The 12,739-nt window shown below is 38.0% G+C and overlaps 1 protein-coding gene across 3 annotated transcripts in view; it reads right to left on the minus strand.

Annotated features, from left to right (window-relative positions):
• Nucleotides 1-12,739, minus strand: part of CRYBG3 (crystallin beta-gamma domain containing 3) — a 116,232-nt gene that overhangs the window by 28,664 nt on the left and 74,829 nt on the right. For all 3 annotated transcript variants that reach the window (XR_010840801.1, XM_059065697.2, XM_067034850.1), the window contains 2 exons: nt 9,932-10,044; nt 5,321-5,447 (listed from right to left, as the gene is read on the minus strand). Coding sequence is in view for 2 of the 3 variants with exons in the window: in XM_059065697.2 (XP_058921680.1) it covers nt 5,321-5,447; nt 9,932-10,044 (240 nt within the window). In the remaining variant the exon portion in view is untranslated. The remainder of the gene's footprint in view (nt 1-5,320; nt 5,448-9,931; nt 10,045-12,739) is intronic.

The following is a 12,739-nucleotide window of genomic DNA, read 5'->3' on the forward strand; positions in this document are numbered from 1 at the left end:
CGTTTAAATCCATCCTACTCCAATATCATTAGCATTGTTTTCCATATTTTCTTCTGTTTTTTTCTTCCAGTTTTATCGAGACATAATTGACACACAGCACTGTACATGTTTAAGGTGTACAGCACAATGATTTGACCTACATACATTGTGAAATGAGGACCACAGTAAGTTTAGTGAGCACATGTCATCTCATATAGATACAAAATAAAATTGGAAAAAAAATTGTTTTTCCTTGTGATGAGAACTCTTAGGATTTACTTTCTTACCAACTTTCATATATAACATACAGCAGTGTTAATTCTATTTATCATATTACAAATTACATCTTTAGTATTTATTTATCTTATAACTAGAAGTCTGTATCTTTTGACTAACTGCCATCCAGTTCCCCCTCTGCCACCCCCCACCCCCTGTTAACCACAAATCTGACCTCTTTTTCTTTTTTTTTTTTTTTGACCTCTTTTTCTATGATTTTGTTTGTCTGTTTTTGAAGTATAATTGACCTACAACACCATGTTAGTTCCTGGTGCACAATATAGTGGTTCAATATTTCTATACATTTCAAAACAATCACCATGAAGTCGAGGTGTCATCTGTCACCTTGCAAAGATATTATGTAATTATTAACTATATGCCCGGCACTGTACATTTCATTCCAGTTTGTTTTTCACATTTAGGTTGCCATTAATCCATCTGGAGTTTATTTTTGGTGTTTGGAATAAAGCAAGATTCAAATGGTATCTTTTTCCATGTAAAGGGCCAACTGCCTTTCATAATAGCCCCACTGAAATGCTATTTCTGTCACCTTCCAAATTCCATTATTCATGTAGGTCAGTTTCTATGCTCTCCTATCCCACTCTTCTATTGGTCTCTCCTTGCACCAATACTCACTACCTTAATTATTACTGATGAATAATGCAAGATCTCTATTTGGTAGGACAAGTGATCCTGCCTATTGTTCTTAAAAATAATCTTGGCTGTTTTGAACCCCTATCTTTGCCAAATTAATTTTAGAAGGAGCTCGTCATGTTTTACCACCACCCCTGCAAAAGACAAAAGGATTCTGTAAGCATTCTGCCTGAAATTTTATTAATTTGGGGAAGACCAAAATATTTACAATGTTGTCTTTTCATCTATAAAATCTCTCTCCATCTTTTATGTCCTTCAAGAAAGTTTTTACAATTTTCCTCATAAAGAACTTACTTGCATTATGTTAAATTTATTTCTAAGTATCCTATATTTTAATTGCTATTTATCTTGTAATTGGCAACTTTTAAAGATTTCATATTAATCCTAATAACGTGTCTGTGGATATTCTTGACAATTTTGTTTCTTCCTTTATACCTTTTTTGGTTTTAATCTTATTAAAGTGCCTAGGACTCCAAAATAATGTTGAATAGAAGTGGTGATAGTAGAGACCATTGTCTTCTTCCTGAATTTAAAAGGAAATGCTTCAGGTATCTCACTTGGAAGTATGATGTTTACTGTAGGTTTTTGTTGGCCTTCATGTTCAAAATGTACCCAGTAGTTACTGCTATTAACTATATATGAGTTCGTCTGAAAATTTAATAGTAACCAAACTCCTCTATATAAAGTCATTGCTTCCTTTCATCTGTGGCTGGATTTACAGTCATCTTCTATTTATAGCTGTACCCCTCCCTTATTCATCACTCTTGCACAGAATGAATTATTGTCTCGCCAATTCTTATTCTACCTTTTAAGATCATTTGTGTCATCACAGTCATAAATTTCATTTGAACTTTTTCTACAACCTCTTGTTACAATGTTTCTTTTGCTTTGCCTACATATAGCTACCAGGATTGGATTACACTTCAAAGGAGGCCAACTTCCATGCCAAGCCACCATGGAGACACTAAAGAAGTAATGAGAAAACTGCTGCTCCCATGGAAATGCAACAAAAGCAGGTTACCCCACATACTACTAGACCAATGCTTAAAACATTTCACTTAATGTTCCCCACCCACCTCTAGCCCCTCACCAACTGTTTTGTGGACTGTTATTTGGCATAACCTTATTGAAGGCTAACATACCATCTTATTCCCTCAGACCATGTGAGGCCTAAGACTGGACACATTGCTTTTCATGTCCAATTAGAAATATGCCCAGGATACTTATTCTGTTGAAGTAGAGGCTGTCAAAGATGTAAAAATACCTGTTCTAACAGTTTCTTTACAGATGAGTTAACTGAGGTCAAAATAAATTAGGTGATTTGTACAAGGTCACACTAGTGAAAAGCAGAACTGTAAACTATGCTCGCAGCTCCTTTCACTGTAAAATGACTGCAAATTATGCATCCGTGGACCTCTAGAATGTAACATATGTCTGCACAGATAGAAATCAGCCTGGAGTAAACTGTCATTTGCAAGACATACGGATCTTGTATGAAGATGAAGTGTTAGGATTCCTCAATATTATACCATTATGACACTTTAGCACAAAAAGTCAGAGCATGTCTGGGAATGCCAACTACAAGCAACACCCTCATAATTCTGCAGTTTTAACTAATGAAAGCAAAAATCAAAAATTTAGCTCATATATATGTAAAGTTAACTCATCTGGATGTAACATTTCCCACAATGAATCCAGAATCACACTGGATTGTGGCATAGGCAGTAGTATTAACCAATCTATAGAAAAAGGCATATCAATTCCTAAGTAGGAACACAGTAGGGGGACAGGGGCTGTGAAAGTAATCAGAGAAGCAGGATAGATACAGTGTGTCTAGAATTTTCCAAGGAAAGGAGACACAGAATCTGGAGAATGCAAACAACTGGGGAGGTGGGGTCGTGGAGTCTCTTTTGTGGGGAATATTAGCTTAGGTAAACTACTCAAGATATCTACCTAATTTTATCCAAATCTTAAAATGTCTGATGACTAATTCTATTTCCTGGGTTCTTCCAGAGAGGCAGAAAAATGCCCAGGACAGAATTCTCAAGTATTCTAGTCACTAGAATCCACCTATTACAAATTAGCAGGTTGGCCTTCTGGTTTACCTATCAATCTCCTAGGTCTGATCAACTCAGGGTTTCAGGGCCACCAGGGTGAAGCATGGTTGACTTCACCAAGGAAATGTTACCTGTTGAGGCTGCCTCCTGGTCAGTTTGCAGATCTTTACTGGGATGCCCAACGTCACCCCATATTCCTTCCATTTCACCACCAAACCTACTGCCTAAACATGGCTTCAACAAAGACCTTTCAGAGATTCAAAACATACCTGGTAAAGGCATTAAGAAAACTTATATGCTCTCCTTACATAAACTGAATACATTCTAATCAGTTCTTGAAGTGAAAAGGCTATAGCTCTCAAATCCTTTCCAAGAGGCACCATCATCTATACTGCCTGGATTCCACAGGACCAAACCAGGGACATGCAACTGCATAGTTCAACTTATGCAGAGATGTTTCTTTTCTCTGTCTGTATTGTTACTCCTAATTTTAATTATTTATTTTTGACTTCACGAATGTGGAAGAAATGTAACTCCTCAAACAAAAATAGTAATACCATTCATTTGGAGCATCTAAGTATCTGTCTGCTAGTTTTGACTACTAAAAATTGCTAAAAAGTTCCATTCCCAGTAAATGCAGACTAGTTTCCCATGCCTTTTTCAGCCTTATCAATACTTGGAAAGACTGACCAAAACACACCCCTTAAAAAATTTTTTTAAATCCAGTTTTCCTCCAATAGACAGGAAGCATCAGTAGCCACTTAGTCTTTTCAAGTTGGTGTCTAAACGCCACTAAGAGAGACCGAGGCTCTATTTTTATTATTGTTCCTCAGCCAAGACTCTATTCTTACCCTGATACCAAGAATACTCTCTCCAGGAATGCCTTGAAATAAGACTACATTGCTGGACTTCGCTGGTGGTCCAGTGGTAAAGAATCCACCTTACAATGCAGGGGACACGGGTTCGATCCCTAGTCAGGGAATTAAGATCCTACATGCCGCGGGGCAACTAAGCCCATGAGCCACAACTACTGAGCTCATGCGCCTCAACTAGAGAGCCCACGTGCTGCAAACCACAGAGCCCACGAGCTCTGGAGCCTGCGTGCCACAACTAGAGAGAAGCCTGTGTGCCGCAACAGAGAGCCCGCCTGCCGCAACTAAGACCTGATGCAGCCGAAAATTTAAAACATTAAATAAATAAATAATAAATAATAATAAATCTTTAAAAAAAAAAAAAAAAGACTACATTGCTGAGGTTGGGATCGAAGATCCTGAGTATGAACATCACTCCTGGAGTCAGCTCTGGTTGAAAGATCTGACTGAGTCACTCCTGTCACCATGTAGGGCTTCTAGTCATCATTGTGTAAATCTCAGCTTTGACCAAATGCTCCTAGGGAATCATCATAACTAGACATCTTAAAAAATACTCCAGGTCCTTACTACTTCCTCTGCAAAGACACTACTAACTAGGAACCTGGAATGAATGTCCCAGAATAGCTATCCTATTTTTCTCACACTTAAAGTTCTGAGTAAATATGATAGAAAGGAGAAATTACTTACTCTATACGTGTAGGCCTCCAAGGTGACCCAGATAACTCTGCACACTCTAGGCAGGAAAGCCCTAGTTCCCCCAAAACAAGGTTTGAAATCAATACCAATGGTGTTCCATGACTTAAAGTAACATCGCAAACCTAAGCAGCAGACAAGCTGTCATGTGACTTATCTAGCAGAATAATAAAATAATCAGGTTATTATTTTTATTCAGTAGCTCTATCAATTACAGCCATGATACTAATAGCTTATATTTATTGAGCTCTCACCATGTGCTAGGCATTTTACAAGCACCATCACATTTAATATCCCAGTGGCCTTACAAAGTACTACTATCTTTTATAGATGAGGAAACTAAGCAACTTTGTCAATGTCACCCAAAGTCATTAAAGTGTTCATTTAAGCTCGGGGCTATATTACTCTACTTCCTAAATTTTGCATTCTGATAAAAACAAAACAAAACAAAACAAAACAAAGAAAGAAGAAAAATATCAATCTTGGGAATTCCCTGGTTGTCCAGTGGTTAGGACTCAGTGTTTTCACTGCCGAGGGCCAGGGCTCAATCCCTGGTCAGGGAACTAAGATCCCACAAGCTGTGCGGTGCGGCACACACACACACACACACAAAATCAATCTTTCATTAGTTGGATTTCATGAGTGAATCTTAATTTTACAATCTTCAAGCAAGTTACTTAAATTTTTATATTTTCCCCTGTATTATTTCTTCCAACTTCATGTTATCACTCACGGTAATTAAACTGGACAAGAAAAAGTCTTATAAATATGCATCAGTGAAGTACTTACATAGTCAATGGGCTTGAGGGATTTGACTCTAGATGTCGGGCAGCCACAGGAAGTAAGGTCAGCATACAGCCCCTCTTCTAACACACACTGATGATTAGAAATGTCCTCTTGGTAATACAGGAGCCAGCTGAAAAAACAAGCAGTGAAAGTGCATCAGTTGGCAGTCTGACTCGTCATCATGCAGTGAGAGCCAGGGTAGAAGTAGGACATAAAACTGCTAGTGCTGGTCAACAGCAAATACGCAGAGTCGGTTTGGGAAAAAAAAAAAAAAAAAAAAAAAAAAAGCTACTACTATCACCTATTGACTGCTTACCATGTGCCAGACTAGGTACTCTGCATGCATTATTTCACCGTGTACTCATTACTTATGAGGTAGAAACAAGTGAGGTAGAAAAGTTAGGTGATTTGCCCAAGATTCCCCCAACTATTAAATAAAATATCTGCTGTAAGCTAAAGACATTAACTTCATTCCGTGCTTTCAAGTATCAAAACCTGGGATCAAATTATAGTAATTATTAAGTACTTTGACAGATTAGAAATTCTTTTTGAGAAAAACAAAAATTTGTATCCTCATTTAATGATGAGTTTGCTTTCAGTCTAGGTTGAGTTAGAAGCTAGACTCCTAAGATCACACAACAGTATCTAAAACCTGTCACCAGCATAGCTGATAGCAAGCGGAGATTTTTAAAAAGAAATGAACCCTTTAGAATCTTCCATAGCAAATTATCTTCAATATAGCACTCATCAAAAGCTTGGCTAAGACATGCCATTTTGGAAAGAAGGGGCACAAGGGAGAAATTAATTGACTGTTACTACTTTAGCTTTGGTGTGTTTAAGTTCTAGCTCTATATTTTAAGATCACCAGAACTGTGCTCTAGCTATACGAGGTTAACTTTAGATACCACAGTGACAAAATTTACTGCCATGTCTCCTACGTAATAAGCATTTTATAGCCAATATTTCTGAAAGGTTTTTCAACGTGTTGGGCATGCAGCTAAGCCCTTACGCGCATTATTTTTTTAGTCCTTATAAGAATCCTTTAGGGGCTTTCCTGGTGGCACAGTGGTTGAGAATCTGCCTGCCAATGCAGGGGACATGGGGTTGAGCCGTGGTCTGGGAAGATCCCACATGCCGCGGAGCAACTAGGCCCGTGAGCCACAACTACCGAGCCTGTGCGTCTGGAGCCTGTGCTCCGCAACAAGAGAGGCCACGATAGTGAGAGGCCCGCGCACTGTGATGAAGAGTGGCCCCCGCTTGCCACAACTAGAGAAAGCCCTCGCACAGAAACGAAGACCCAACGCAGCCCAAAATAAATTTAAAAAAAAAAAAAGAATCCTTTGAGGTAAGTACTGTTATTAGCCCACATTTACAGAGGAGGAAACTGAGGTTCAGAGAGATGGTCCAATTTGCTTAAGATTACATAGTGGTGAACTGGGCACAAATCCTCATCTCTGAAGCATCCCCGGTACTTAAACAATCACCATGGTTCCTGTATTCTTTTATTAAAATTATAGTTTAATAAATTACACATAAATCTGAATAAAATATGTAAGTAAAATGTACATTTTGTACGTAGTTGGCCTTCTGCAGGTTTCCTACCTGCAGATACAGAGGCCCAACTGTAGTAAGCCACTTTATATAAGGGACTTGAGCATCCACGGATTTTGGTATATGTGGGGACTCCTGGAAGCAATCCCTCACAGATATCAAGGGACAGCTGTGTATATAAATTTTATATATATATATATATATATATACACACATACATTATACTGAAAAATATGTATACACTATGTATAAATTATATATATATTTATAAGTAAATAGCATACATTTCCTACATGAATCAACACATATGACTAATTTGTCCTAGACTTCAGTGTCTAGGACAAAAACATTTCCCTCCAAAAAAACACAAAAAACTTCAGTGCTTCCTTTTATCAGAAAATTTAAACTATATCTTGCAAAATACTTTTTTTCTTAGAGAAGAAAACTCAAATACTAGGAACAAGACTATTTCAGGCCCTTGATATACATATTTCTCACTAAAGAGTTGCAGATAATCTATTTAACTAACCGTGTCCTACTTTATGTGTTTTCACATTGTAAAACTTTCATATCCTTCTTGGAAGTAAGTATAAAAACAGTAACAGATACAGAGAGGTTCAAAGTAGTACGAGTTATAGGGAATCAGAAAGGGAAAACACTGTTTGATTTAGGGTTAATCAAGAAGGTTAACAGAGGGAACGAGACTGGACTGAACCTTAAAAACATATATGCAGGTTAGTATTAAGCAGGGTTCACGAACTTAACGTACCTGCAGGAGGTCAGGCACTTAATATAAATGAGTAGTGTACCAGATGAAAAAAAATTGGCAATATATCCTATGGTACACTGGAGAGCACATATGCCTCTACTCAACACCAGCTAATTATCACCAAAGGTGAATGTTTCCCCAGAGTTTCCAAATCTTCTGATTTTTAAAGAGAAGGTGAAAAACAGGTTCTTCTGAAAAATATTCTAAACTTAAGTGTTGATACAAAAAACTTTTTAAACATAGTGTGTAGGCCAACCAAGTAACATCTGCTAGATTTACCTAAACCTACCACCTTTGATACAGAGCGGGGGTTAGCAAACTAGAGCATGTAGGCCAAATCCACCTCATAGCCAGTTTTCCAACAGTTCACAAGCTAAGACTGATTTTTGCATTTTTAAATGGTTTAAAAAATTAAAAGAAGATTTTGTGATATGCGAAGCTCATATACAATTCAAACCTCGACATCCATGAACAGAGTTTCACTGGAACACAGTGATGCTCATTCGTTTATGTATTGCCTATGGCTGCTTTGGTGATACAGTGGCAGTGCTGAGTAGCTGGGACAGAGCCTGTATGGCCCACAAAACTGAAAATATCTACTACCTGGCCCTTTACAGAAAAAGTCTGCTGACCCCTGGTACAGAGAGGGTAAGGAGGAAAACACATAGCTGAGGAAATGCCCGAAGACAGGAGAAAAGGAGGATAGTACAAGGATAGAATGGAGCATGGATATGGAAAATGAGACTCATTGACAGTAAATCCTGGAAAAGGAAGAGTTTGAACTTGATCTGACTGGTATTAGAGAATGACTGGGATTTAAAGAAGAGTAGTAAAATATTAAGCTGGATTTTGGGCCAAATAACTGGGCTATGATTGGTTTGTGGTAAACACTGGAAATAAGATGACACTGGGGGACTTCCCTGGTGGCGCAGTGGTTAAGAATCTGCCTGCCAATTCAGGGGACACGGGTTTGAGCCCTGGTCCGGGACGATCCCACATGCCGCGGAGCAACGAAGCCCGTGCGCCACAACTACTGAGCCTGTGCTCTAGAGCCCACGAGCACAACTACTGAAGTCCATGTGCCACAGCTACCGAAGCCTGTGTGCCTAGAGCCTGTGCTCTGCAACAAGAGAAGCCACTGCAATGAGCAGCCCGCGCGCCACGGTGAAGAGTAGCCCCCGCTTGCCACAACTAGAGAAAGCCCGCACACAGCAACGGAAGACCCAACGCAGCCAAAAAATTAATTAATTAATTAAAAAACAAAGAGATGACACTGGAGTGTGGCTCATTAGGGGACTGAAATTCCTCAAGTGGAAGATAGGACCCCTGTCTCTAACCGGTTCAAGAGAAATGGAGGAGAACGGATGAATCCAAGATATTTTGAAGGGAGAAAAGAGACTTTGATGAGTTATTAGGTAGATACTTGACATACAGAGGTGCCACTGTAAAGATACATACACTTAAAAGTGGCTAAAATGATACATTTCGTGTTATACATATTGTACCACAATAAAAAATGATACATAGAACATATGTCCTAGAGGGGTGGGATAGGGAGGGTGGGAGGGAGGGAGACGCAAGAGGGAGGAGATATGGGAACATATGTATATGTATAACTGATTCACTTTGCTATAAAGCAGAAACTAGCACACCATTGGAAAGCAATTATACTCCAATAAAGATGTTAAAAAAATATATATATATATGTTAGAATATAAATTGAGAATCACATACAGTCTCATATACACGTGAGAAAGGTCCAGTACATTGCCACAGTTGGAAGAATACAGAAAAGCAAAACAAAACAAAACAGCCCAACCATCCTGGGTCTGACATTTGGTGTGTGACTTTGGGAAACTAACTCTGAATCAGGGATCCTCATCTGTGAAATGGGGACAGTGAATACTTTAAACAAACAAAACATTTTTAATTTTTTTTTAAAATTTAGGAGTAATGTGTCTTATCTGGACAAAAATGCTAATTTTTATAGCATTCTATTATACTACACAGTAAACACACAATATAAACATTCAAAATATTTAGGAGATAATCTAAGATAACGATGAGAAAAAAAATCCCACCAAAATGCTCCCAAAGTTGGCTAATCAGCATTCTATTTCACAGTAGCTTGTAATACAAGCTGGGCAAAGATCATATAGGCAAATTAGCAGTTGACTAATGATTAAATATGTTTATTTCACTGTATACGCAAAAAATAAAGTTAAATCTCCGTAAACTTAAAAGAAATTTAGTTATGTAAACAACAGCAGAAATCATTCCATAAGCATACTTACCAACCCCGAAGAACTTTAAAAGAACGTGGCGTGAATGATGAAGTCAAATCTGAAATTTCTTTGGTAAAATCTATACATTCACCTTGGAACCCTGGTTTACTGAATGCTTTGAGCTATAAGAGCAACAACACAACAGTTAAACAGAAAACAGTTGCTTGACGTCATCACAAAGCAAATGAAAACCTTTCATTTCATGTACTTACAAAAATTCAGCAAAATACTAGACTCGTGTTTTATTTATTAACAAGGAAGCCATGTTAAGGATGACATTCTCCTTAAACTCAATTTTTTTCCCCTTACATATTTGCCAGAAATGTCAAGATTTATTTATCATTTCCATCCATCTCTTGCATCAGATGCTGGGCACAGAGGCCTGGAAAAATAATTCTACCTATCAGAGTAAATCAGAATCCCTCCTCTACTAAAATGTGGTCCTTGTCCATTGTATCAAGCAATTATCATCCCGTGGTGAGACTACATGTGTAAAATAAGAAGCAATTCAGTGCTAAACACGAAGGCGGTTTGGATTGGTATGAGGTGTGGTGGCTATGGCTTTTCTCTCCCCAAGCCTTCTTGATCCACAGTTAATAAAAGGAAGGAGGAGAAAGCACAAGCACATGCCCATATGTGAGCATGAGGGTGTCTGTGAGACCATAGAGGCAGATGGCAGCAAAGACAATAATCATGGGATTAGTGGAAGATTTACGGTGAAGAAAGAAAGATGTCTGTGCCATATATTTCAGCTTACAGGTTTCAGTTTACTGGAGAGTACCTTAAATGCACAGCTTACAGCTTTATATAACTACATTTCTGCTTTAGTCCTTTTTTGTCAAGGAAAATTCATGAAGTCTCAACTATAATTCCCTTTAGACCAGAGATATAATAATCTGCAACACTAGTGGCCTTGGATCTCTAATAAGTAAGAAAAAAATGAATGAGGCCTATAAATATTTCATAATACAGTGGAGCCTTGAAATAACATGGCCCACAGATCCACCCAGCACCAAGAGGCCTGCGTCGTCGTAGCTAAGAATGCATCATGATAATCATCTACAGCACCGCCCTCTCTCCTGCCACAGCTGTCATGGAGAACAAGGCTTCTTTGAGCAGCTGATGTTCACCTTCATTTTCCCAAGGGTCCTCTTAGAGACGGGTGGTCTCTGAGTTCTGAGGAATTGTTTCTTAGCTATCTCATTCGGCTCTGACCTTGCTAGGTCTGATATCAGAGCGAAGCCAAAACCAGAAAGCCGAGAGAACCCATTCCCCCTGACCAACCGGGGCTTGCACAATACGATTTCCTAATGTGAAACGAGGCTATATTTGGAGCATTAAAACACCAAGGGACTCCCTGCCTTAAGGAAGCGTGATCCATCAAGTTCCTACACCATGGTCCTTTGGTAGATACAGGGGATAGAAAGAAAAAGCAAGTCCAAAACAATACAAACCTCTGGAACGATTGATTCCCTGTATAAGAACAATTCTACATGTCCAGGCAAACTGCCCTGGATTCCTTGATAAGAGCATATATTTTAGTTAGTCGTTTTTCAGACTATGTTTTTTAACTTAAAGGTTTATAAAACATGAGGCTAAAAAGTAAATCACATTTAACTCCCAAAAATGTGGAGTAATTTCTCCTACAGGCAAATATTATCTTTATTCACAATAAGAATCAGAAAAGGCACAGGAGAACAGATCATGGTTGTCTGATTCACTACGTGTATTCCCAGTTTGTTGAATTAATTATATTCATATTGCTGAGCCTAAGATTTACGCTTCAGTATTACACCATGAAGTCATGAAATGTCAAATCCTGGACAACTGATGATGCAAGCTACTCATATTGCAGTTGATGTATGTAACAGCCACCTCTACTTTTTAGTCTCAGTTGTCACACACAGAAGCATTAAAATTCACACACATATACACACTCACTCTGCCATAAAGTACTGTTTTGACTTGATGATTTAAAATACTCTTTACCCAAATTTTTAAAAAAGGACTTAATACTGACCTGAGTTTATTTTTACCCCCCAAATGAGATATGGTATTGATACACAGTTCACTCAAGATTTGTCCAACCCCAGAAAAGTAACACCTCATTCTGACTACCTTACAAATGCCTCAGAATAGAATAATTCTCATAATAATGTTCTGAGGATGGACCACACGAAACCAACTCTGCACTTTCTAATTATAATAATTAATCTGTGGTTTCTACCCTTGGTGAAATTAAGTGGCACTGCCTTGGTGAAAATAAGTCCTGTGAAAAGCTAGCTTCATGACTCACTATTTTGGTTTCCTTTCCAGGTTAATGGAGAATAAATGTACAAAACAACTCGGATAGGTGGCTTAGAACACAGATGAATAGTCAGTTGAACAAGAAATGAGTTTATTTCGAACTATGCCCATTCCTCCGTGCCATGTGAGCATGGCTTAATCCCTACCAATACCAAATGGAACTGTATGGAAGAAGAAGAAAAAAAAACAACAGTGTATCACTGATTTTTCAAGGTGTCTTTTCACATATCTATCTTTTATCTTCTTTAGAACTACCCTTTGAAGCAGATATTATCACCCCTTTATGATGAAAATTTTGTAGAAATCCTTTGTTTACTATGTACTTTTCATTTATGATATACAGAAATAGATGTACTAGTTCTTCAATATGACAAACTAAAACCTCAAGAACTTAATTACTGAACAACAGTTGTGCTTTCTCAATTTATTCCACAGTATCAGAATTTTTGAACGTAATTTTATTTATTCCAATGCTAAAATAATTTCTCTGAGAAACATTCTATCCTGTCT

This window comes from Kogia breviceps, chromosome 5, assembly GCF_026419965.1.
Source record: "Kogia breviceps isolate mKogBre1 chromosome 5, mKogBre1 haplotype 1, whole genome shotgun sequence".
NCBI lineage: Eukaryota > Metazoa > Chordata > Mammalia > Artiodactyla > Physeteridae > Kogia > Kogia breviceps.